Genomic DNA, 25,981 nt, shown 5'->3' on the forward strand with positions numbered 1-25,981 from the left:
AGTTTACTCTCTGGCCCTACTCCAAAGCCATGCCATATGGAACCAATATAAATGAACAGTGTATTACATTTATAATTAAAGTAATCCTGTATTTGTTTCAAATTTAGTATTCACTACGTTTTCTTAAAACGCTAAGTAGAATCCCACATTTAAAAAGTGTGCGTCTCAAAACCCACATTTGGAACAGTGTAATTCTGAGTCATTTGATTGATACTTTGTTGGCCCACTTAATTTCATAAAGTGTTCAGAGACCTATAAAGGCCTTTCTCTTTTTCCAGAAGGGCACACTTTATTTACTAAAGAAGGAAAATTGAGGGTGAGAAGAGGAGCCCCTATATAAATACAGCAAACATCTAACATCAGCCATAAATCCATATTCTTACACAAATGGCGGCATTTAATCACCATGAGGTTATTACTAAGGACATTTGTCCTGAATCGGTTTAGTTGGACATCTCATTTTTTTTAACCTTTGGTGTAATACTATGTGTATGTTTCAATAAGTATTATGTTAGAAAAGGTGATATTCCTTAAACAACAAACTACTAGCACAGCAAAGGTAAAACCAAGATGTGCATTAGGAAAAGCAATTCTAAATTTAAACTTTAGCAAGGAAAGCCCTCACACCACTATTCACAAGTCTCCGTTCAGGCAATTTATTTTTGGAGAGACAAATCACAGCTGTCAACGCTGTTTCCCCCACCCCACCCTACAATTACATAAATTATTCCGAAAAAAATACAGACATCTTCAACTTGAGGGAAATTAACTTACAAATGCCGTGTGTCATTATGAATGTTTTATTTTTCCTTTAAAATGTCACACGGAAGGGGGGTTAAAAATAAAAGGCAAACAAACAAACCCTGGAAGATGCAGCAGAGCCCCCTTGCTCCCGAAATAAAACTCCTGGTGGCTGTAACAGCAGCGGCAGTGCTACTCCCGACAGAAGTTTTCAGCTGTCACTTCTAACAGCTGAGCGCTTCCTAGGAGAGAAGCGACAGGCCGAGAAGAGAGGTGGTTGTGGGGAGTCCGAAGATTTCAAGACTTGCAATCTTACACTCCAAAGGGAAACCCTTCCGCACCTCACACCTGCACTTAGGGGGCACCCAGCAAGATCAGCCCCCACCCCCACCCCTGCACACGCTCACACCATCCCGGCCACATTCAAGACCCACAGCTCCAGAAGCCGACCGCGCGCCTCTTCTCCTCGCCGTTCCAGAAACCCATCGCTCGGGGCTGCGCTGATCTAGGGCTCGGGGCGAGACCTGCACCTGCGCGCCCCGCAGAGGCCTCACACCTAGGGCCAGGTCCGCCCCGCCCGCTCCCTCGCTGGCTCGCTCGGCCGCGCGGCGCCTCAGCTCCTCCCGGAGACCGCTCGCGTCCCCCCGGCTCTCCGCGCCCTAGGACACACCAGGCTTCCAGGGCCCACGCCGCCACCCCGGCCCTGTCACCTCGTCCCCCCCATCCCCCGGGACCCCGGGCCTCACCCCCTCCTCCAGCTCATCCTCAGAGCCTGCGTCCTCTGGCTGGTCCAGGTCTATGTCAAACACTCCTGCCATGTCCTCAGCTTCCCTGTCTCGGAAGTCAGGCGCTGGGTAAAAGCCGTCCCGCCTCCGTCGTCGCCTCATGGGCCCGGACCCGCCGCAGACTCCACTGCTGCTGCCGCCATCACCGGCTGCTTAAGCTCAATGCGTCTGCGCTTAGGCCCCAGACTGGCTCCTCAAGTTCAGCCCCGGAGCATGCGTACAAGGTTCCGTGAAGCCAACAGTGGGCAGCGGACATGCGTAGCACTATCTCCCGGCGCCAGGTACTGGCAGGAACATGCGCAGAACACCAATCGAAGCCAAGCCTGGAAAGTAGAGCATGCGTACTACTGTCTAAGGCGTTTTGTTGGACACCGAGCATGCGTACCATATCCGAAGTTGATAAATTAAAATTGAACATGCGTGATTAACCTTTCTATATAGAGGAGGGGGAAAGGAAAGGGAAAAAAAAAAAAAAAAAAAAAAAAAAAAACTCAGCAGAGCGCTTCGTATAAGGAGCATGCGCATTCATTCGTTCTCGGTAGTTTTTTTTTTTTTTTTTTTTTTTTTTTTTTTTTTGAGAGTATGGAAAGTGAGCATGCGCATAGTGAGAGGGTTGGTCTTCTGAAGTTTGAACTGAACTGAAACTGCTGGTCCGAGAGCTGTCAGTAAGTGTGGGGCTACTGGGGAGCTGATAGGGCAGAAAGGCAAAGAGAGCGTCTTGGCCTTGCTGTTTGCTAATTCAGTGGCTTTGGAAAGTTTCATAACCCTTCGGTAACTCGATTTTCGTATCTGTAAAATGAGAATAGTATTACCTACAATGCAGGCTTAGTCTGGTTCGCTAGCCTCGGCTCATTTTCACGGCTAACATAGACTTGATGTGAAGCGTTTATCAAAAATGCTATTTACCGGGCATAGTGGCGCACGCCAACAATCCCTGCTCTCAGGGAGTCTGGGGTAGAAAGATCCCGTGTTTGAAGATAGCTCAGACTAATTAGCCAGTCCAGGCCTGACTGGGCTACATAGGGAGACCTCGTCTCAAAACCAAGAACCCTCTTTTGTTGTATGAAAATAATAAAGACTTACTTTAATATTTTATCTGGCCTTTCTCTAAGCTCCAACTTTTTTTTTTTCTTTCCAAGAGCAGGTCTCACTAAGTAGACCAGGCTGGCCTTGAACTCACAGAGGGCTGCCTGCCTCTGCTTCCCAAGTGCTGGGATCAAAGGCATGAGCCACTATGCCCGGCTCCAACTTTGTTTTAATACTGGCACTAAACATAAAACATTCCTTATTGATCTTATTTGTACTTACCAGGCCAGAAGCTGCTTGGTGGAAAAAAAATAAGTCATTTTCTTGGAAGACAGAAAAATTAATGTTAGATGGATGCTCAGTTATTAAGCTAACTTCTGGTATCCATGTGGTGTGAAGTGAATACAAAGAATTCCTTCAGTCAACATGATATTAACTAATTTATTTGTGTGAGAGTGTATATGCACATGTGTGTGGATGTGAGCATTTATGCAAATGCAGAGGAGAAGAGGGCATCCGATTGGTTATCACTTTATTTCCTTTATGGTTATCACTTTATTTCCTTTATCACTCTTCATATATTCCTTTGAGGCAGGATCTCTCCCTCTCTCCCACTCTCCTTCCCTCTCTCCCTCCCTCTCTCTCTCTGAACCTTCTCAGCCAAGCTGGAAGCCATTCCCAGTGATCCTTCTGTCTGCACTGACTTAGCCCTGAAACTACAGGCCTGCACCTGGCTTGTTCCATGGGTGCTGGCATCTAAACTCTGGTCCTCGTGATTACACAGCTCCATTTTTGTTTTGGTTTCTTTTGAAAATATACTTGGGAAAAAATGGTGAGTATTGATCATATTTTGGAAACTATTGAACTCTGTGTGTGAATGAATTTGAGTACAGTAATCCACCACCACCCCAATTCTATAGAGTAAGAGAATGTCTTTAGATGACTAGATTCTTAGATGGAGGCAGGATAGAAAGACAGGACAAATTTAGGGACATGGGAAGGTCAGGAGCGGGATGCACAGGACTGGGGAGATGGTTCCAGGAGTAAAGCACTTGCTGCCCAAGTGTGAGGATCTGAGTTCCAATCTCCAGAACCCATTTTAAACCAGATGCAGTAGCACACATCTGTAATTCCAGCACTCCTATGGAAAGAAGGGGAGTGGAGACAGAGAATCCCTGGACTCACAGGCCGGCTAGCCTGATACACAGATGCAGACAACGAAAGAGAGACCCAGCCTAAAACCCAGCGGAAAGCAAGGGCCACACACATGCACACTATTAACAAAAATCTCTGTAAAAGTTGCTTTTGTAGAGACAATATTCTTCTTATATAGAGCTATTTCAAATAAGAGTGTTAAAATAAGCCGGGTGGTTAAAATAAGCTTAGGAGGCAGAGGTAGGTGAATCTCTGTGAGTGTGAGGCCAGCCTGGTCTACAGAGTGAGTTTTTCACAAAGAAACCTTGTCTTGAAAAACAAAAACAAACAAACAAAAAAGAATGTTAAAATAGTAATGAGCCATGCTTAAGGCCTAAGAGTCTGCAACTTTCAAGTGTGGTCTTCCTTTAACCTTTGTGCCATATGGTTTTACCTTATCAGCCTGTTGTTCTCACCAGTGACACTAGGAACCACTTTGTAATTTCACCAAAAAAAGAGAGGGAAAGAAAAATAGTTCTCTTAGAAAGTCTTTGAACAATGTTTTGGCAGAAAACAATAAAATCAGGCTGAAGAGATGCCTCGGTAGTTGAGGGAATTTGCTGTTCTTGCAGAGGATCCAGGTTCAGTTCCCAGCATCTACAAGGCAATTGTAACTGCAGGCCCAGAGGATAGGATACCCACTTCTGGCCCCAGAAGACACTGCATGCATGTAGTGGACAGATATACACATAGCCAAAACATGCACATAAGAATAAATTCCCAGCACTCAGGAAGCAGAGGCAGGAGAATCTCTGTGAGTTTGAAGCTAGCCTGGTCTACATAATGAGTTCCAGGACAGCCAGAGCCACATAGTGAGGCCCTGTCTCAAAACAAAACAAAACAAAAACAATCAAACATAAATAAGTAAAAAGACAACAAAATCCCATTAATATATGTAACTGTTGTTAAGACACTTAAATGTGATTCTTGAGAAGTACACACCTCACCCTGGGGATGCAATATCTTTTTATTAAGTCTCTCTCTTTCCATCAACACCCTTGCTTAAATCCATTAAAATCCATTCTTAATAAACCTCAATGTTGCTTCCTGCAGCTCTCCCTGACATGCTTTTTGATGGCAAAGTCAAGAATGATAGATTGCCAGCTGGGCGGTGGTGGCACACACCTGTAATCCCAGCACTACAGAGCTAGTCCAGGACAGGCTCCAAAGCTACAGAGAAACCCTGTCTCAAAAAACCAAAAAAAAAAGAATGATAGATTGCCAAGCATGGTGCTGCATGCCCTTAATCCCAGCACACCAGAGATAGAAACAAGCTGCTCTCTGTGAGTTCAAAGCTGATCTTTGTGAGTTCAAAGCCAGGCCAGCAAAGGCTATGTCATGGGACCCTGTCTCAAATGTGTGTGTGTGTGTGTGTGTGTGTGTGTGTGTGTGTGTGTGCGCGCGCGCGCGCGCACACACACACACACACACACACACACACACACATATTTTAGACACTCTTATGGGGATGGAGAGATGGCTCAGGGGTTAAGAGCACCAACTGCTCTTCCAGAGGTCCTGAGTTCAATTCCCCAGCAACCACATGGTGGCTCACAACCATCTGTAATGAGATCTGGCACCCTCTTCTGTATACATAATAAAATAAATAAATTTTTTAAAAAAAGGTGTGTGCCTCAATGCACAGACAAAAGATTACATTTTGTTAGTGTACACACACACACACACACACATATATATAAAAGATTTATTTATTTATTATGTATACCGTGTTCTGCCTACATGTATGCCTGTATGCCAGAAGAGAGTACCAGATCTCATTATAGAAGTGAGCCACCATGTAGTTGCTGGGAATTGAACTCAGAACCTCTAGAAGAGCAGCCAATGCTCTTAGCCTCTGAGCCATCTCTCCAGCCCCTGTGTACATAAGTTTTTCATTTTCTAAAAATTTTTTTAGATGTTATATGTGAATACCTGCATACCTGTATGTGTACCATGTGCATGCAATTCCCTGGAAGGCCAGAAGAGGGTGTTGGATCCCCTAGAACTGGAGTTACAGGCTGTAGTGTAGGTGCCAGGACCCAAACCTGGGACTTCTGCAAGAGGAGCAAGTATTTTAACCACCAAGCCATCTCTCCAGCCCCTTACATCTGTATCATGAACACATGGCATATTGTTTGCTCTTGTTAGTAATATGGTGGTTTCTCATGTCTGTGTCTTTTTTTACAGGTTACCCACTCTCGTGTTTTAGAAGAGGCCTAGTTGGTGGCTTGGCATGTCAATAGTAACAGTGCAGCTTGGGCAGTGTGGCAACCAGATTGGCTTTGAAGTGTTTGATACTTTATTTAGAGACTCACACTGTTCCCAGGGACTCTGCTCTAAGAGAGAAAATGAGGCATATCAAGCATCTTGCAGTGAAAGATTTTTCAGAGAGGAAGAAAATGGAGGTAGGTGTGGTCAACAGCCCTCTCCTCACTCTGTGTGAACATCCTCTTCAAAGGATCTAAGCCCATCCCTTCCATCTTACTAGAGAGCTCCTTTGCTTTGCCTTTCCCCACCCCATGCTGGGGTTTGAACCCAAGACCTCAGCAGGCTATGCAAGCACTCTGCCTCCAACCCCTAAATTAAAGTGAAGACCCAAAGAACTGACTCTAGGGCTGGCAGTCTGGTTCAGGGACTTAGAAGGTGGTGCTCTGTGGTCCTGACGTAAAACGTATGATACTTTTCTCACTCTAGTTCCAGTTGCCCGGGCCGTGCTTGTCGACATGGAACCTAAAGCTATCAATCAAACGCTATCCAGAGCTACCCAGTCTGGCCGATGGAAATACGGTCAGCATGCATGCTTTTGTCAGAGACAAGGATCTGGGAACAACTGGGCATATGGGTAAGAACAGCTCCTCATGAGTTTCAGTGACGTTACTGCTGTACAGTTAGTCAGGCCATTATAGGTGCATAGTTGATAAAACAAGCTCGAAATCTTGAAGGTGTTATGTTAAATTGACAGTTTGGAGTCTGGTGTGGTGGTGCTCACCTTTCATTCCAGTAGGGAGGAGGTAGAGGCAGGCAGAACTCCGTGAATTCAGAGCCTGGTCTACATAGTGAGTTCCAGACTGTCTTATTTAGCTTTATGACCAAAGCAACTCTTATGAAAAAAAGCATTTAAGTGGACTTGCTTACAGTTTCAGAGGTTTAGTCCACTATTGTCATGGTGGGGAGCATGGTGGCATGCACACACAGACAGGGTACTGGAGAGGTAGTTGAGAGTTCTATATCTGGATCCACAAGTAGCAGGAAAATTCACAGGATCTTGCTTGGACTTTTGAGACCTCAGAGCCCACCTCAAGACACACTTCCTCCAACAAGGCCACATCTCCTAATCCTTCTCAAGTAGTGCCACTCCCTGATGACTAATCATTCAAATATATGAGCCTATAAGGGCCATTCTTTTTGATTTTTGAGACAGGGTTTCCCTGTGTAGCTTTGCGCCTTTTCCTGAGCTCACTTGGTAGCCCAGGCTGGCCTCGACCTCACAGAGATCCGCCTGCCTCCCGAGTGCTGGGACTAAAGGCGTGCGCCACCACCGCCTGGCCTATAAGCCATTCTTATTCAAACCACCACACAGGCCATTCAAGGCTACCTGGTCAAATCTTGTCTCAAAGCAAAAATAAAATAAAATTAAGAATTTGGGCCAGGGAGATGGCTCAGGGTAAAGGCACCCCTGCCAAACATGATGCACTCAGTTCAGTTCCCAGAACCCACATAGTGTAAGGAGAGCCCTAACTCCATCTGACATCCACATATGTGCCATGACATGTGTATGCCCTCCTGTAAATATATGTAATAAAGAATTACAATTTAGAATGTGTCAGGCCTGGTGATGCAAGCCTATAATCCCAGCTACTCAGGAAGCCGAGGTAAGAGGAGCTCAAGTTCAATGTGTGTCTGAGCTATAGAGCAAGTTCCAGGTCAGCCTGAGCAATTCAACAAACTCCTGTCTCAAAGGTAAAAGTATATAAACAAAGTATATAAACAATCAGCAGTAGAGCCCTCGCTCAGTATCTTTGAGGCATAGGACCAACTTCTGTTACCACCAGTAAATAAATAAAGAATTTGATCCCATTCTCCCTGTGCCTGTGCTCAGGTAAAGGCTGTGGTGAAACCAGGATCTCCAGCATCCAGATCTCCTCCCTCTCCCTTATCCCTCGGCAAACCATGTCAGTACCTTACCTCACAGGCATCCAGCTCTAAGGACTGTTACAAGGCAGCAGTCCCCGAGTTCTGCAGAGGGCCAGGTAATCCCAGCACTTGGGAGGCTGAAGCAGGATCCTGAGCTCCTGGGCTGCTCTCCCACGATGTGTGAGGCCGGAGAGATGTCTCAGTAGGGAAAGGCAGTTGCTGCCAAGCCTGAGGACCTGAGTTCAGTCATGGCAGAAGGACAGAACAGATTCCATAGAGTTGTCTTCTGGCCCCCACATGTGTGCATCATGGTACATTCTCACACATACACACACACCATACATATGATGATAATTCCATTGTTCTCATTTAAAAAAGAACTTTTAGCCAAGGAGTAGTGGTGCACACCTTTAATTACAGCACTCGGGAGGCAGAGGCAGGTGGTTTCTGTGTTTTCAAGGCCAGTCTGGTCTACAGAGCGAGTTCCAGGACAACCAGGGCTGCTGCACAGAGAAACCCTGTCTTGAAAAACATATATATTTCCTAGATCCTGTAAGTGTATTCTTCTAGCCATCCTACTCACCTGTTAACTATATTTAACCTGTCTCTATCAAGTGTTGTCAATCAGGGCACCTGTGCTTACATGAGGCCCACTCCCACAGCTTTGAAAAGACCTCTGTCTCAACTGACGGTACCATGCTTGTCTCTTCTGCCATGGCATAGGTACTCTGTGCATGGACCGAAGCATGAAGAGCGGATGATGGACTTAATCCGGAAGGAGGTGGAGAAATGTGACTCTCTGAGTGGATTTTTCATCATAATGAGCATGGCTGGGGGAACAGGATCGGGGCTGGGAGCCTTCATTACACAGAAGTTACAAGACCACTACTCCAGTGCCTTGAAAATGAATCAGGTTATATGGCCTTACGGAACTGGCGAGGTATGAACATGTTAATTAAAAGTTATGTATGTATTTTGATGGGTGTTTTGCTTGTCTGTATGTATGCACACACAAGCATGCCTAGTGCTCAAGGAGGCTGGGAGAGGGCATAAGATTTCTGGTCCTGGGGGCATAAGGTTGGGAGCTGTCATGTAGGCACTGGGAACCAAACCCAGACCCTTTGGAAGACCAGCCAATGCTCTTAACCACTGAGCCATCTCTCCAGCCCTTAATCAAAAGTTTTATGTTGTATATTCTTTGTTCTTTTTTTAAAATTGATTTAGGCACAAGTAGGAGTCTGGTGTGGTCGTACGCCATTTCTCTTTGGTAAATGCTCCATAGTGAATAATTAATTAGACCATAGTATATTTTCTTTCTTTTTTAAATTTTATCTATTTTTATTTTATGTATATGAGTGTTTGCCTGAATGTATGTCCATGCACCATGTGGTGTCAGATTCCCTAGGACTGGAGTTAGGCATCTGTGAGCTGTCATGTGGGTGCTGGGAATCAAACCCTGGTCCTCTGGAAGAGTATCCAGTGCTTTTGACCATTGGGCCATCTCTCCAGTCCCTGTATTCTTTGTTCTTAAAGTGAACATGAATAAATAATGGATCTCACTTTTTTGGGAACATTGAGTTCAGGATTGATTGTGATATTTATGTGAACAATTCATTTAATTTTGGTTACATTTTTCTTTCTTTTTTTGTTTTTGTTTTTGTTTTTGTTTTGTTTTTCAAGACAGAGTTTCTCTGGGTAGCTTTGCGCCTTTCCTGGAACTCACTTGGTAGCCCAGGTCCACCTGCCTCCCAAGTGCTGGGATTAAAGGTGTGTGCCACCACCGCCCAGCTTGGTTACATTTTTCCAAATGTATTCTTTGTTTTTAAGTCTTTCTGTTTCATTTGGTCTTTTTTTTTTTTTTTTTTTTTTTTGAGACAGTCTTACTATGCAGTCCAGACTGACCTCCAACTCAAGACCCATCCACCCAATCCAGCTACAGGCCGGTGCCACCATGTATAGCTGAGGCGTCTTTTTTTTTTTTTTAAATTAAGCCAATCATGGTGGCGCATGCCTTTAATCCCAGTTCTCAGGAGGCAGAGACAGGTGGATCTCTGTGAGATCATTGTATGTATGTAGGGCATATAGAGACATGCCAGACATGCTAGGACAGCCAGAGCTACATAATAGAGTCCCTGTCTCAAAGAAAAAAAATGGGCGCTAGAGATGGCTTAGCGGTTAAGAGCACTGGCTGCTTTTCCAGAGGTCCTGAGTTCAATTCCCAGCAACTACGTGGTGGCTCACAACAATCCATAATAGGATATGATGCCCTCTTCTGGCATGAAGGTATACCTGCAGAGCACTCATACATAAAAAATAAATAAATAAATAAATAAATTAATTAATTAATTTTAAAAAATTTAGAAGAAGGAGGAGAAGGAGGAGAATTTCCAAAGACGATAGCCAGGAATGTAACTCGTTAGAGCATGTGCTTAGCTTGTTTATAGCCCTGGAGTCTATCCCCAATACCAGGCAGTAGTAAGAATATCAGCAAGGAATTTCAAAGATGACTGCACATTTCTCAGGAGCCCGTTTCTAGGTTGGTTCTTCTAGTGCTGCAGAGAAGACCTGTAACCTCATGTTGGGGTCCATGGTATTGTGGCTAGCCTTCAAATGATCTTAATTTCTTTCTATTGAGAAGGATTTTTTGTTTGTTTATTTTTTGTTTTTCAAGACAGGGTTTCTCTGTATATCTCTGGCTGTCTGTGAACTCGCTCTGTAGACCAGGTTGGCCTCAAACTCACAGAGATCCACCTGCATCTACCCCTGGAATGCTGGGGTTAAAGGTGTGTGCCAGCACTGCCTGTCAAGAAGAAAGTCTTATGCATTCCAATTTCCTAATAGAAAGACCAAATGTAGAAAATGATTCAGGAAAGAAGTGTGGTGGCAATGACTTTTTGTTTTTGTTTTTGTTTTTGTTTTGAGACTGTGTAGCCTGGGCTGGCCTGGAATTTGCTCTGTAGACCAACCAGACTGGCCTCAAATTCAGAGATCCACCTGCCTCTGCCTCCCAAGCAAGGGCAGGGATTAAAGGCCTGAGTCACTCCTCCCAGCTGGAATCTGCACTCTTCATCACTCACTCCTCCTTTCCTGCCTCTGACCCTTTCCTCTCCAGGTTATCGTGCAGAACTACAACTCCATCTTGACCCTCTCTCACTTGTACCGGTCTTCAGATGCCCTCCTCATTCACGAAAATGATGCCGTCCACAAGATCTGTGCCAAACAGATGAACATCAAGCAGATCTCCTTCAGAGATTTAAACCAAGTTCTTGCCCATCAACTGGGGAGCGTGTTCCAGCCTACGTACTCTGAGGATGGCTCGCTTCACTACCGCAGGAATCCACTAGGTACTTAACCCCTCTGTTATGTGTAGAAAAGCCGTATGTTCTGAAAGCCCAACATTATTTTCGCTGTCTCCTCCCCTTTACCTGGAGATACTGCCAAGATATACCCAAAAGTCTGCCTTCATACCTACCTTCATCTCCAAACTTACTTACTTACTGAAAAGCTCAAGAAGTTACTAAATTTCTCAAAAGAATACAATGTGAGTGTCTAGATCAGTGGTTCTCAACCTGTGGGTCAAGACCCCTTTGGAGGTTGAATAGCCCTTTTACAGGGGTCACCTAAGACTATCAGAAAACACAGATACTTATATGACCATTCATAACAGTGGCGAAATACAGTTATGATGTAGCAACACAAATAATTTCATGGTTGGGGGTCACTACGACACGAGGAACTGTATTAAAGGGTTGAAGCATTAGGAAGGTTGAGAGCCACTGAGCCAGATGCTCCTCACTGACTACACCATTTGTGGAGCTACCTCTTCTCCCAGGACCAAAAACAGTGTAAGACAAGTAGCAAATAGTGAGCACTTGGTAAAGTATTCACTGGGCGGGAATGTGGGTGTTTTGTACAGCCAGGGAGAGAGGCTAAGCTATTACACACACTAAGGAAGTGTTACGCCACGGAGCTACCCCCCCATGATAAAAGGTCTATAGATCTGGGGTTCACAGAAATAATGGGGTTGGGCTGGAGAAAAGGCTTAGTGGTTTGTCGCTGCCTGGGGTGGGTCAGCCTCCAGCAGGACAGGGCTCAAAGGCAAATCCCCAGAGCTGGTACGTACTAGATTTTGCTATCTGAGGGGGTTAGGGAAAAAGACATTCACACTAGCTTTTGAGGATTTCCTTCTTTATTCTCTATTCTTTCATGTTCTTTCTGTGCTCTTTCATTGTCGGTTGAAGAAAGAAGGCACTCCCAAGATGAAATTTTATGGCCTATGTGGCCGCAGGAATGTCCAGCCTCTTCTGTTGGACTGAACAGCGCACAAAGGCATATTTATTGGTTGTTACACAAAGAAACTATTTCCTCATACCAAGGTCCCTAATCTTAATTTACAAGTCTTAATGAAGGAGATCATCACGTATATCCTTGACTCTAGTCCTTTATTATGTATTGTGTGCAATATGCAATAATACACAAGCCTCAGGTGTGCTTGAGGTGTCTTGTGACCAAAGTCATTGGATGGCTGCAAAGCCCCTTCAGCAAAACAGTCCCTGTCCTCCACCAGGATTCTTCAAGGTCAGAGAACTTCCAAAAAACAGCTGTTCATACTAGTATCTACCCCTATACAGTGATTCTGCTAAATTCCTACAGAGTACAGGTAAAAACATGTTTTGTTTTGTTTTTTTTATCTCCCTCACATGATTAAAAACAAAGTCACCCCTATAGCCCATATATATCTACATCTAAGTAACTTGTTACATATTAACAGAACTTGAGCAAATAGAAAGTATTTTTTCATAGCCAGCTCTTTCGTTGGCAGGCGATAGCAGCAGCCAACATGTGAAGGCACAGCAGAAGCAAAAGACATTCAGGGATCTCGGGGGAGTGGGGGGCCTTGCCTCCTGGTGGGCTAACACAGTGAACTTCCCTTGCTGCCTGCTGCTTGAGCCGTCACGGCCCGACTGGTGCACGCCTTTAATCCCAGGCCGATCTGTGTGAGTTCCGAGGCCAGCCTGGGCTACAGAGCAAGATCCAGGATAGCCAGTGTTACACAGAGAAACCTTGTCTTGAAAAAAAGAAAGAAAGAAAGGAATGAAGGAACGAAGGGAGAAAGAAAGGAAACCCAGAGGAGGGTTTGCCGCCATTCTTGACAGAACATTCTCTGACCTGTACTATCGTTATGTTTGGCTAAAGCTTCCTTGCTACTTTGCAGTAATGAAGGGAGTGGGGAGGAAGAGCAGGAAGATGAGGTCGAGAAGAAGAGAAAAAATTCCAGAGACTCTAGTCTGCCATGTGGTGTCATGTCCTGCAGGGCATGTGTGGGGAGTGGAGCTGGCCCAAGATGGGAGTTTGCCAGGAAGAGGAAGACAGATTGTCTGAGAAGGGAGGAAGTCGGTGGATTAGGGTCTCAATCAGGTCCAAGGATTGCTAGGCTGAGTTAGTCAGAGCTGGCAGAGAGGCCTAGTGAGGTGACAACATAGTGCACTGCGCATGTCGGCCAGCACTGCGGAAGAGGAGAGACACAGGAAGCCAGCGGGTGTGGAGGTGACCCCAAGGCGTGAATTACAGGCTGTTGCAACCTGTCTACTCTTCTGGCTATTTCTTTATTTACGTTATTTTGGGTCTTGCTCCATTGCCTAGGTTGGTCTTGAACTGCTGGACTCACAAGATCCTCCTGGTCTGTTGCCTCAGTCTCTGAAGCAGCTGGAGCAGGCCTGCCTCATATCATGAAGGTCTGTTTGGTGGCCTTCTACCACAGAACTTGTTTCTATCCCAAAACAAGTTCGATTGTCATTTAGCTAGATAAATGCGAGATCTGGAACATCATCTGAGAAACATCTAGTGAATATAGGATGTCAGGAAAAGCATATCAGAACTCCTACTTAGTTCAGTGAGTGAGTCATTCATTTCTAGTCATGTTTCTTTTGGCAGACTGTAGGGTCTTCCTTCCTTCCTTCCTTCCTTCCTTCCTTCCTTCCTTCCTTCCTCCCTTCCTTCCTTCCTTCCTTCTGTTAGTTATTATGCAGTACTGTGTTATTCATTAAGCCGGGCTGTTTACCATGAGAGAAAAGCCACGAGGCATGACCAAACACACTATAAGGATATATTAAGGGAACGAAGAACAGAGGGTAAAGCTTAGGCCTATGGAAATGGTCATGCAGGGAGAGAGAGGGGAGGGTCTGTGACCCGTCTTTTACGGATTCTCCCACAGATGTGCATATGGGAAACATAGCTATGCCACTCATGTGCACAGATTGCGTGATCGCTGCGCACACATGAATTACATAGGATGTAAGGCCCCGGAATGACTAAGCGGTCTTGCCAAAGCATGTGAGGTCATGGAGGAGTGGCTAGAAATTCGCACACTTTCTTCCCTCTCCTCTCCCCCTCCCTCCCGCTTTCCTTTTATCTTCTTTCTCTGAGACAGGGTCTCATGTGGCTCTGGCTGTCCTGGAACTCACTCTGTAGACCAGGCTGGCCTTGAACTCACAGAGATCTGCCTGCCTCTGCCTCCTGAGTGCTAGAATTAAAGGTGTACACAACCATGCCTGATCTGTTTCTTTTTTTTCCCTTTTCTTTCTTTTTTTTGAGCCAGAGTCTTTTAACGTAAGCCCTTGGGCTGGCTTGGAACTTGTGGGCAGTCCTCCTGCCTCTGCCTCCTAAATTCTGGGATTACAACTGTGAGCCACCATACCCATTATAAGTATCATCCATTCTAAAATGAAGCAAAGATCTGGGCATGATAGTATACGCCTTTAATCCCAGCATTCCCAAGTCAGAGTCAGATGGATCTCTGTGAGTTCAAGACCAGCCTGGTCTACAAAGAGAGTTCTAGGTCAGTCAGGGCAACACAGTGAGGCCCTGAGTGTCAATAATAATAAAGCAAAAATGTAGTCTGTATCAGACACTGTCTCTGAAAATTCGCTATTTTATTGTTTAAGCAATTATGGAGATGGAAAAAACATATTTGACTCAGAACATCATCAAGTCATGGCTGAGGAAAAGTAATGGCACCACTGTGGATGAGGTAAATTTAGTTCATATCTTTGTTTTGTTTTCTTTTGTTTTTTCCTTACAGGAGACTTAATGGAGCATTTAGTTCCCCACCCCGAATTTAAAATGCTGGGTGTTCGTAACATTCCACAGATGTCTGAGAACTCTCTGGCATACAGCACATTTACCTGGGCTGGCCTCCTCAAGCATTTAAGACAGATGCTTATTTCGAGTGCAAAAATGGAAGAAGGTAAGGGCTATTTTAAAAATAGACAACCCACATAACATACTGAGAAGGCCTGTCCTGGAGTCCTGAGGATAAATTGGTTCAGGCTGGTTGAAATAAAGGCCCCTTCTTCTACCCAAGGAGCCTCCTTCAGAAACTTGAGACATTGCAGAGGGCTTCTTGATGGCTTTTCAGTTTCATCTCAAAAGGACATTTAAGACAAGTGTCATGTTACTGCAGATCTTTATTTTAATCAAAGTAATATATGAATGTAGCTTTAAAAATCAAGTAGTTAGGGGCTGGGGCTATAGCTTGATTGGAAGAGTGCTTGCCTAACATGTAAGGCCCCACAAAAAGCAGGAAGATCAGGAATGCAGGGCCTCTCTCAGCTCCATAGCAAGTTTCAGGTCAGCCTAGGGTATATTAGACCCTGACTCAAAAGAAAAAAATCATGTACCAGTGAGGTGGCTCCATGGGTAAAGGTGCTTGTATCTAAGATGATGACCTGACTTTAATCCCTGGAACCCGCATGGTGGAAGGAGAGAGCCACCTCCTACAAGTTATCCCCTGGCCTTCACACATGCACTGTGGCACACATGAGCACACGCCTACATGCATGATCACACACACACACACGCACGCACATAAATTAATAATTAAATTTTAAAAAATCAAGTAACAGCTGGGTGGTGGTGGTCCACACCTTTCATCCCAACACTAGTATCGAATTCCCCTCAGGTGCCTGCCCTGAGGAGATCTCTCCCCGAGTCCTGGAGAAGATGCTACAAGCAGCTGGGGTTCTAATCCGAGGGAAATCAAACGAATCTAAGCACACCGAGCTCTTTAGTCCATTCCTTGATTCTTCTGAGTCAATTCTAGCTCCACATCTATCCACACGGCTTCTCTTCTGGTCTCATACTTAGCTCCTCTCTGTCCCTTCTGCTGCTGCTGCTCTCTGCGTGTTTAGTCCTCCCACATCGGTCTCCCATTCATTAACAACTCATTAGTAAAAACTACAGAGTCAACTCCCAGGGACAAGTATTCTGATAAGAGTCACACCTGGCAAAGACTGGGTCAGCTTAATTGGTGTCTGACAACAGCTGTAGGTTGTAAAGAGTTCTGGTTATCTCTTTTGATAGGTTGACCTTCTGAACACTAGTTGTCAACTGCTGTATACTCCCATGGTCTTTTGCTACCAGCAGATCTCAATACACTAGGGAGGCAGAGGAAGGCAGATCTCTGTGAGTTCAAGACCAATCTGGTCTACAGAGCGAGTTCCAGGCCAGCCAAGGCTACACAGAGAAACCCTGTCTGGAGAACCAAAAAAAAAAAAAAGAAAGAAAGAAAGAAAGAAAGAAAGAAAGAAAGAAAGAAAGAAAGGAAAGAAAAGAAAGAAAAGAAAGAAAGAAATTAAGTAATTAAATCACTTAAGGACTGGGGATATAGCCCAGTGGGAGCACACACAATTTTTAAAATTTTTATTTTATTTTATTTTTTTAAAGATTCATTTATTTATTTATTATGTATACAGAAGAGGGCACCAGATCTCATTACAGATGGTTGTGAGCCACCATGTGGTTGCTGGGAATTGAACTCGGAACCTCTGGAACAGCAGTCAGTACTCTTAACCTCTGAGCCATCTCTCCAGCCCAAATTTTTATTTTTTTATATGTATGATTGTTTTGCCTGGATGTATGTATATCTGTGTACCACATACATGCTTGGTACCTGTGGAGGCCAGAAGGGGGCCTTAGATTCCCAGGACCAGAGTTACAGACAGTTGTGGATATGGGGATTGATATGGATGCTGGGCATGGAGCCTGGGTCCTCTGGAAGAGCAGTCACTAAGTCATTCCAGCCTCTAAGCAGACCTTTTGCATGTGAGAAGTCCTGGATTTGATCCTAGTGTGGCACTGTAGGCACACTGTATGTCAGCAGTTAGGAAGAGTTCCCTGGCACACATTTGGAAGGAGACCTCTGCAGTGCCCCGCCCTCTGCTTCCCCTCACTCAGGGAAAACCACTTTCAATGTGTTCAGTTGCTTCTTCTGAAACTTATGGCCCCATTTCTAAATATTTGGCTCTGATTTAATTTTATTTCTACCTTTACCTGTTACCCATTCTTTCCTCTTTTCCTCACTTTTTAAAGGCTTTAATTTGGTTTGTTTGCTTTTGATTTTTTGAAAACGTCTACATGGTAAGCATGTATGTGTGTGTGTTCACATATGTAAGGGAGGGTACACATACATGTATGTCCATTCATGTAGAGACTAGTTCACCAGGTTGACATCAGGTATCTTCCTCAGTCATTCTCTGTTATATTTACTGAAGCAGGATCTTTTTTTTTTTTCTTCTTCTTCTTTTTTGCCAGAGCTGAGGATCGAACCCAGGGCCTTGCGCTTGCTAGGCAAACGCTCTACCACTGAGCTAAATCCCCAAGCCCCCTGAAGCAGGATCTTGTGCTGAGCCTAGAACTCATAATTCTGCTAGGGCTAGCCGGATGGCTCCAGGGGCCCCTTGTCTCTGTCTCCCCAATGCTGGGATTGCAGGCAGCCTTCCATGCCTACCTGGCTTTTATGTGGGTGCTGGAATCTGGACTCTGATCCTCACACTTGGGTAGCAAGTGCTTTATATCCAGTGATCCATCTTGTTTATTTTTTGACACAGGGTCTCATGTATTACAGGATGGCTGCAAACTTGCTATGAGTTCTCGATCCCCCTGCTTTCACCTCCCTGTTAGGATTACAAGATAATAAGTGTGCACCATTGTGCTCAGCTTTCTTCAGACCTTTTTGAAACAGTGTCTTGCCATGTAGCTCCAGCTGGCCTGAAACTGACAGTGTGATGTTCCGGTCTCCCAAGTGCCACCCTGCTTGTCCATTTTGTTCCTAATATAAAAACTGCTGATTGAATCTTCTTATATCCCCAGGACACACACACCACACACACACACACACACACACACACACACACACACACACACACACTCGTCATTCACATTCCTCTTTCTCTTACATTATAACATATATAACATAGTATAACATACTTTTACATCAGCCTTTAGTACAATTCTCACCAGCAGTTGATCTGTGTGCTATGTTTGCAGGTCATACTTTATTTCATGAACTATTTGTTTTTCCTTATAGAATTGTTTCTTTTTTATTTGTTTTACTTATTTGTTTGTTTGTTTTTGTGTCAGGGTTTCTCTGTGTAGCCCTGGCTGTCCTGGAACTCACTGTGTAGACCAGGCTGGCCTTGAACTCAGAGATCCGCCTGCCTCTGCCTCCCGAGAGCTGAAATTAAAGGCGTGTGCCACCACTGCTCAACACATCTTCACTTTCTATAGTGCTGCTGTTAAGAGGTCTCGTTTATTTTTTTTAACTATGATCCTAGGGACAAAACTTGAATAATTGGTTCCTTGGCAAGGAGTAACATTTGACAAGTAATATTATCATAAGCTAGTAAACTGCTTAGTACACTGAGAAATTCAGATAACATTTTATATGTTTCATAGAGCTCTTATTTAAAGAGAAGGAAAAATTAGGGAGAAAAAAACCTTTAAAAGGGGGCTTGGCAGATCTCTGTCCCAAAACAAAACAAAATAAACTAACACACAAAAGCAGGCTGGAGCTATTCTCAGTGGTTAAAAGTGCTTGCTTAACAATCATGAGGACCAGAGTTCAGGCCCTGGTGTCCACGTAATGCCCTCCTCCTCACGCCTCTCACCCAGCTCTGAGAGGAGCAGAGACGAGAGAATTGCTGGGTCTTGCTCTTGCCTGGGGAACAGGCTGAGTGTGATGGAGAAGGACACCTGGTGCCCTCTCCGGCCTTCCCTCACATACGCACCTGTGCACACACTAACACACACTGCATACTGCGTATATTACAGTGAAGCTTCCCTGCCTTATATATCTGCTGCGGTGATGGGTCTTTCAAGAGGAGCACAGACGAGTCTCAAGGCTTCCAGATGGACAAAGGCAGCATCAGAATAACTCATGAGTGCTCAGGCTATAGGTTGGTGGTGGAACACTTACAAAGCAGACACAACAAAGCCTCGGGTTCAAATCACTGTCCAAGTACCAGTCTTCTCAGAATTGGGGGTAGGTAGAGCTTCTGCACAGTGACCCAGTTTCCTATAAGATTCTCTGCGTGGCTGTGCCTAGAGTCCCTGAAGCCGGCCTCGATGGTTTAGCTTCAGCAGAGCAGCAATCCCTGTTCCCTCTGCTGTTAGAAATGTCTGTCTTGTTCCCAGGACTTCCACAACAGGTGAGCAGAGTTTCAACTGTTCTGGTTGCTCAGTCAGTAACCAAACTTATACTGATGCTGTCTTAAAACATCCGTAGTTGTTATTATGGGAGTGGGAGAGAGAATGTGTGTGTGTGTGTGTGTACCAGTGTATATATGGTCCTTTGTGTTTAACTAGAAATCACTGGATATTATTTAGGAGCAAGTATTATAGAAATATGTAAAATAACAGGTAGATTTTCCCTTTCTTCTTGAAACAGCTTATGTGTGTTGGATGGCAGTGCCAGCGTTTGGAGAGAGTAGGGTACGTTTTAAAGTGATGTTTTCCAGTTCTTTTGGCCGCAGTCCGTGTTGTTCCAGCAATACCTGCTAATATCTCAGGGGGCACAGTGTTCTTCAAGGGAGGCTGAGACACCCTGCACCAAGCTCTCTCAGGTCAATTAAGTGCTGCTTGCTTAGTCATTTTTCCAAAGGGAACTGTAGGTGTCAATGGTTTGTTTGGTTTGGTTTTTGTTTTTTTGCAGTTCGTTATAGATAGAATTTAAGCATATAATTTTTTCTTTGTAGTGCAGGGGTTGAATTTAGAGTTTACATATACTAGGCTAATGCATTACCACTGAGCTACATAGGCAGCCGTGAATGGTTTCCGTTTTTGAATCTATGACTAAGCATGTAGGTAAACATATTTATGGCGCAAACCAAGGATCTGTTTATACGTGGTTTATGTTATCAGAATGCGCTGTGTGAACACTGGCCCTGTTTTTGTTAGCATCTCTATTCATCTCCACATCTCCCAGCAACAGACCAACAAGATTGAAGTGCGAGAGAGTAAAACTGCCAGATATGGTGGCGCACACCTGTAATCCCAGCACTTGGGAGGCAGAGGCAGGCGGATCTCTGTGAGTTCGAGACCAGCCTGGGCTACAGAGCGAGTTCTAGGACAGCCATGTCTACTTAATAAGTAGACCCCTGGGAGAAGGGGGAAGGGCAGAGAGACGCAATAGAGAGTCACTGACAGAGAGAGCTGACAGTGTCTCTGAATACCTCGCTTCAAAGCTGAACATGACTGTGCATGCTAGTAATCTCAGCACTTTGAGGCAGGGGAATTGTGAGTTTGAGGCTTAGGCCTATATAGTAAGACCACATCCAAAAAAAAAAAAAAAAGTGGACATGGTGGCTAACACCTGTAACCCCAAACCCTTGGCACTTCGGAGACCGAGCAGAAGTTCCAGGCCAGCCTGGGTTACATTGTGAGTTTTAGGCTACAGAGTGTGACCCTGCCTCGAAAACAAACAGGCAATCAAATACATACCTCAGCGTGGGGAGGGTTCTCCAAGGGCCTTAAACTCCTGACTTGATTCTCCTGCATTGCCTCCCATGTGCTACCACACCCAGCCTAAAACAGCTACATCTGTCTCATGTTGTTCAAAGCCACGTATAAACGCTCTAGCTTTTCTTTTGTGCTAGGTATCGACTGGCAGGTGCGGCCTCCTTTCTCAGGCCTTCCACCTCTTGGCAAAATGTCTGTCCACAAGGATCTTCATTTTAACACTTCTATTGCTAACTTGGTCATTCTCCGTGGGAAAGATGTGCAAAGTGCAGATGTGGGTAAGCATAAATTCAGGTAAAAATTGAGGGGTATATTTTGGATCATATGGGTGTTTGTTTGTTTGGTTTTTTGGTTTTTGTTTTGTTTTGTTTTGTTTTTCGACACAGAGTTTCTCCGTGTAGCTTTGGAGCCTGTCATAGAACTCGCTTTGTAGACCAGACTGACCTGGAACTCACAGAGATCCACTTGGCTCTGCCTCCTGAGTGCTGGGATTAAAGGCGTGCGCCACCACCGCCTGGCTCTTGTGGGTGTTTTAAAAACAACTTCTGGGATGGTCAAGATGGTGCCGTGGGGAGAGGCGCTTGGCTTAGAAGCCTACAAACCTGAATTGGCACCTGGAACTCATGTAAAGGTGGATGAGGGAAGCGACTCCACAGATCTCCTCCAGCCTCCACCACACACTACATGCAAATGTATTAGTTTTTATTAGGCATTTGGCCACCTTTAATCCCAGCTCAGGAGGCAGAAGCAGGCAGATCTCTGTGAGTCTGAGGCCAGCCTGGTCTACAGAGTGAGTTCCAGGACAGCCAGTGCTATATAATGAGACCCTGTCTCAAAAATCAAACAAAACAAAAAAACCTACTTTAGTGGTTGGAATAGATAACCCACTGTGCCATCTTACTAGCCAGCCAGACTGATTGTTGTTGTTTTGAGACAAGGTTTGTGTAGCTTTGGAGCCTGTCTTTCATGTAGTCCCCAAACTTGCTATGTAGCTGTGGCTGGCATTGAACTCCTGACACCTCCTGCCTCCACTTTCCAAGTGCCAGGATTGTGTGTGCAATCATCCCCATTTCATCTTATTTTTGAGATACTTGAGATACTTGCTGAGTAACTTAGATCTGGCTGGGGGTCTAGACTGCCCAGTGAAGGAATCACATAAATGTACTCCCAGTTTCCCTTGACTTGGTCTCTGGGATGGAACTCAGATGCTCATGTAGACTGAGGCCACATCCTCTCCGTTTAGGAAGAGAAGTTTAGTGTGTGTGTGTGTGTGTGTGTGTGTGTGTGTGTGTGTGTGTGTGTGTGTGTTGGAATGCACATGTACTGTATGTGTGTGGAGGTGAGAAACAATGTGTCGGTTCTCTCGGTCTATCCTGTGGGTCCCAGAGTTTGAAGTTGGTCCTTAGGTTTAGAGGGCAGCATCCCTGCTGAGCCATCTTGCTGGTTCAAGAAGAAATTATTAATACAGGTTTAAGCACTGGGGTTTATAGGAAGAGAGGCATTTAGGGAAAAGCTAAAATAACACAAGTGTGGATATGAGCTTCTCAAGAGAGAATCACTCTTAAGTGTCTTTATAATAGCCATATGCACAACTTTTTTTCTTTTTCTTTTTCTTTTCTTTCTTTCTTTTTTTTTTTTTTGAGACAGGTTTTCTCTGTGTAACAGCCCCAGCTGTCCTAGAACTCACTCTGTAGACCATTCTAGCCTCGAACTCACAGAGATCCACCTGCCTCTGCTTCCTGGTGCTAGGATTAAAGGTGTGCACCACCACCGCCTGGCTTCATATGTACAATTTTAAGAGTTTATTTCTAAGTGTGTGTGTGTGTGTGTGTGTGTGTGTTGTATGCCGTAAGGAAGTATATGCCTGTCCATATACATGCAGAGACCAGAGGAGGATCTGGGTGGGTCTCTCCCTGAACCGAAGCATTTCCTCTCAGCTATGCAGGTTGGTTGGCGAGCTCCAGGGGTTTGCCCATCCCTGCTCCCTCCTCATACACCAAGCACTCTTCTTTCTCATTGTGTCTTCCCTCAGCCCCCTGATGTGTACAGTTTCAAAGGGTTACCCGGAGACCTGAATGAGCACATCAGTGGTGGGTCCATGCACAGGTCACAGCTGACAAGGTAAATGTTAGGCAGGCTAGAAGAGGGAAATTTGGGGACCTAGGAAGGAAAAGGGGCTCTCTCACCACCCAAACACAGGACTCTATCTAGCATGATTAGCATCTGCTGTGAAGGTTGTCAGTATAAATATGGTATTGTATAAAGAAATATCTCCAAACAAGAATACTAAAAGAATGACCCAGGCTTGGGGCCTGAATGTTTAGGACCCTGGGCAGGGCCATCCTCCTCTTGTAGATATTTCTGGAATCTCACAAACAAGACTCAAATCTTCATTTTCAATGAGGACATCCTACACTCCTTCATCCCTGTGGTCTGTCGGGTACCCTGTGACCTCATTAAAAGTCCTTAGCAACTCCTTGACAGTAACTTCAAAAATCACCAAAGTACTATGCTGGTGTTTGTTTTTGCTCTTTTGGGGGTCCTGCCACCCAGCTCCCAAATAAATCACACACGGGTTCTTATCTTAATTATGAATGTCCGGCCTTAGCTTGGCTTGTTTCTAGCCAGCTTTTCTTGACTTATTCCATCTACCTTTTGCCTCTGGGCTCTTCCCATTCTCTTGCTTCTGTCAACCTTCCTCTTACTGTGGCCCGCTGTGTAGCTGGGTGGCTGGCCCCTGCTGTCCTCCTCCTTCTCTGGCTACTTCCTCCTTTCACTTCCAACTCTTTTCTTCCTCCCAGATTTCTCCATCTATACATTCTCTCTGCCTGCCAGCCCTGCCTATTCTTTCCTCCTGCCTTGCCAGTGGCCATTCAGTTCTTTATTAGACCATCAGGTGTTTTACACAGCACAGTAACACAGCTTCACAGAGTTCAACAAATGCAACATAAACAAAAGTAACACATCTCTCCAAAATAATATTCTACTACAGTACTATATAGAGAATGAGGCCCAACTCTCTGTGGATCCACACTCATGGAGATGATGGTTGGGGTTGTGTGCACATATCTCACACGTGACAGTAATTTGCTGGTTCTGTGTCCACCTGTGGGCCTGTCTGCCCTGTCCTCTTACTCCTCCTGAGAACCTCCTTCTGTTACTCCCTGAACTTAATTAAGCTCTATATAAAAACCATCTTTCAATAAAGCCTTGCTCTGCTTCCTACTGGCTCATTCAGAAATTCTTTCCTCCTGCAAAACCAAGGATCCTTTTTACCTAAGGGGTGTCCTTAGACTGAGCCGATGACAAGACCCAAGGTCAGGGAGTTAAGACACGCTTTTACTGTACACGAAGTTTACAGTCCTGTTTGTGAGGTTCCCAGACTGCGGCGTCACATCGGAGAAACCCCCAAGGACAGCAGAGGCACACAGGCCTCAAGCAGGCTTCATTGCTGGTTGAGCATTCATATTTGAAATCGCTCTTTGCAGACGGTCTTCACAGCAAATCTTGTAAATTGGACTATGATTATTTTATTTTAGGTGTATGTTTTGCTTGCATGTATTTCTATGTATCACATGCATGCACAGCGCCTGAAGCAGCCAGAAGAGGGCGTCAGGTCCCCTGGACCTGGAGTCACAGACAGCTGTGAATGCTTCTGTGGGTGCTGGGAATTGAACCTGGGTCCTCTGGAAGAGCAGCCAGTGCTCTTAACTTCTTAAGCTCTGGACCATCCTTCCAGCCCCGAGACTTGAACTGGAGTCTAGAGTGAGGGGCTCCTTGCCTTCTTCTCTCCCCCTATTTTTTTTCCCCTGTCTTTCTATCCTTCTTCAGAATTTAGCTGTTTTCCTTTTTTAAAACCATGTGTGTGTATGTACCTGTGTACATGTGTGCTTGACATAGTATGCATGTATGTGCCACAGCACACATGTGGAGGTCAGAGGACAACGTCCAGAGTGTCAGTTCTCTCCTTCCACCATGTGGGTCCCAGAAATTGAACTCGGGTCATGGTGCTTGGCAGCAGTCACTTTGACTCCCTGAGCCATCTTGCCAGCCCTCGTTATGACATCTTCACACATGTACAGAAGGGACTTTGCTCATGTATGGTGTTTCCAATTCTAGAGGGGTTTAAAGACCCAGCTCTCTACACTTCCTGGTTGGAGCCTGTTCATGCTTTCAGCATGTGGAAAACCCAGCGAGCCTTTGACAAGTACGAGAAGTCTGCAGCACTGGTCAGCAACAGCCAGCTCTTTGTAAAGCCGCTTGACATGATCGTGGGCAAGGCGTGGAATATGTTTGCATCCAAGTAAGTAAAAGACAGGTCTCCAGATCTCTCCTCAGCCAGATGATGCCGAGGTAAAGCATGAGGTGTGCTGTGGAGCAAGCCTGGATGCCATCATGTAGCTGTGAAGCCTTGGGCATAAGACTTAGAGGTGGGGCTGGGGATTTAGCTCAGTGGTAGAGTGCTTGCCTAGCAAGCATAAGGCCCTGGGTTCAGTCCTCAGCTCTGGCAAAAAAAAAAAAAAAAAAAAAGATCCTTGGGTCTAGAGATGCTGCTCTGGAGAAGAGCACTTGCCCAGCATGTGTGGGGACCTGTGTCCTGTCCCTATTATTGGGAAGAGACAAGAAAAAGGTCCCAGGAAGTGGAGGGTACTCTGGTCCTTCTCAATAATAGTAATGTATTGAGGGAAGTCTTGGTGGCTTCTCAGCCTCTTCCCATAGACAGTTAGTTAGTTGCTGTCAACATTCAATTCCCCAGATGACTGAAAAGGGTTAGGATTCCCCAGGCCTAGTCATCCTCCCAGGTTACTCCACAGCCCATCTCCTCCTCACCTGGATCCCAAGTCCTCTTTTGGTCCAAGCTCTTCCTCTTGCTATGATGCCAGTTTACCTCATACCTGCCTTGCTGTTCTTCTGGGAGCTGGGTTTGCTGTGACCCAGAACATTTGGATGGGAAGGGTCTGAGAAAACCACCAAGGCAGAACCCTAGATTCAGTTCTAATGTCAGACCTTAAGTGGACCTTCTGGGCTCCTTTTTAGAGTTGATCTGGAGGCAGTTGCCTCTTGCCTCGTACTGAGCCAGGACTACAGAGTCCGACATGCCGCCTTCCCGTGTCCTCTGGACATAAGGCAGAGGGAGTGTGAAAGCAGGCTGGAGTTTGCTGGTGTCATTTACTGATTCTGAGTAAACAAGCGTCCCACACGTAAGGAAGGTCCCCAAGAGGTGCTGTGAGCTTTGAATGCTCACAAGCCAGGAAAGGTCTGTCTATTGTTTAGTTTCTCGTTTGCCTGGATCTGTTGCTTTGACA

The 25,981-nt window shown here is 45.2% G+C and overlaps 2 protein-coding genes across 9 annotated transcripts in view; one reads left to right on the top strand and one right to left on the bottom strand.

The window, feature by feature from the left end:
- Rps6kb1 (ribosomal protein S6 kinase B1) overlaps positions 1-1,756 on the bottom strand; it is a 42,096-nt gene extending 40,340 nt beyond the window's left edge. For 3 of the 5 annotated variants that reach the window (XM_036196209.1, XM_036196211.1, XM_036196210.1), the window contains exon 1: positions 1,488-1,756. In XM_036196209.1, coding sequence (XP_036052102.1) covers positions 1,488-1,628 — 141 coding nt within the window. In that variant the 5' untranslated portion in view covers positions 1,629-1,756. Of the gene's footprint in view, positions 1-862; positions 984-1,487 lie in introns of those variants that run through there. The other 2 variants (XM_036196207.1, XM_036196208.1) reach the window with 2 other exon arrangements.
- A 360-nt stretch (positions 1,757-2,116) lies between these two features.
- Positions 2,117-25,981, top strand: part of Tubd1 (tubulin delta 1) — a 34,807-nt gene continuing 10,942 nt past the window's right edge. For 3 of the 4 annotated variants that reach the window (XM_036198171.1, XM_036198173.1, XM_036198174.1), the window contains exons 1-8: positions 2,117-2,191; positions 5,934-6,151; positions 6,441-6,588; positions 8,604-8,820; positions 10,993-11,224; positions 14,962-15,126; positions 20,813-20,953; positions 24,795-24,978. In XM_036198171.1, coding sequence (XP_036054064.1) covers positions 5,980-6,151; positions 6,441-6,588; positions 8,604-8,820; positions 10,993-11,224; positions 14,962-15,126; positions 20,813-20,953; positions 24,795-24,978 — 1,259 coding nt within the window. In that variant the 5' untranslated portion in view covers positions 2,117-2,191; positions 5,934-5,979. Of the gene's footprint in view, positions 2,192-3,355; positions 3,385-5,933; positions 6,152-6,440; positions 6,589-8,603; positions 8,821-10,992; positions 11,225-14,961; positions 15,127-20,812; positions 20,954-24,794; positions 24,979-25,981 lie in introns of those variants that run through there. The other variant, XM_036198172.1, reaches the window with a different exon arrangement.

This window comes from Onychomys torridus, chromosome 8, assembly GCF_903995425.1.
Source record: "Onychomys torridus chromosome 8, mOncTor1.1, whole genome shotgun sequence".
In the NCBI taxonomy this organism is placed as follows: Eukaryota; Metazoa; Chordata; class Mammalia; order Rodentia; family Cricetidae; genus Onychomys; species Onychomys torridus.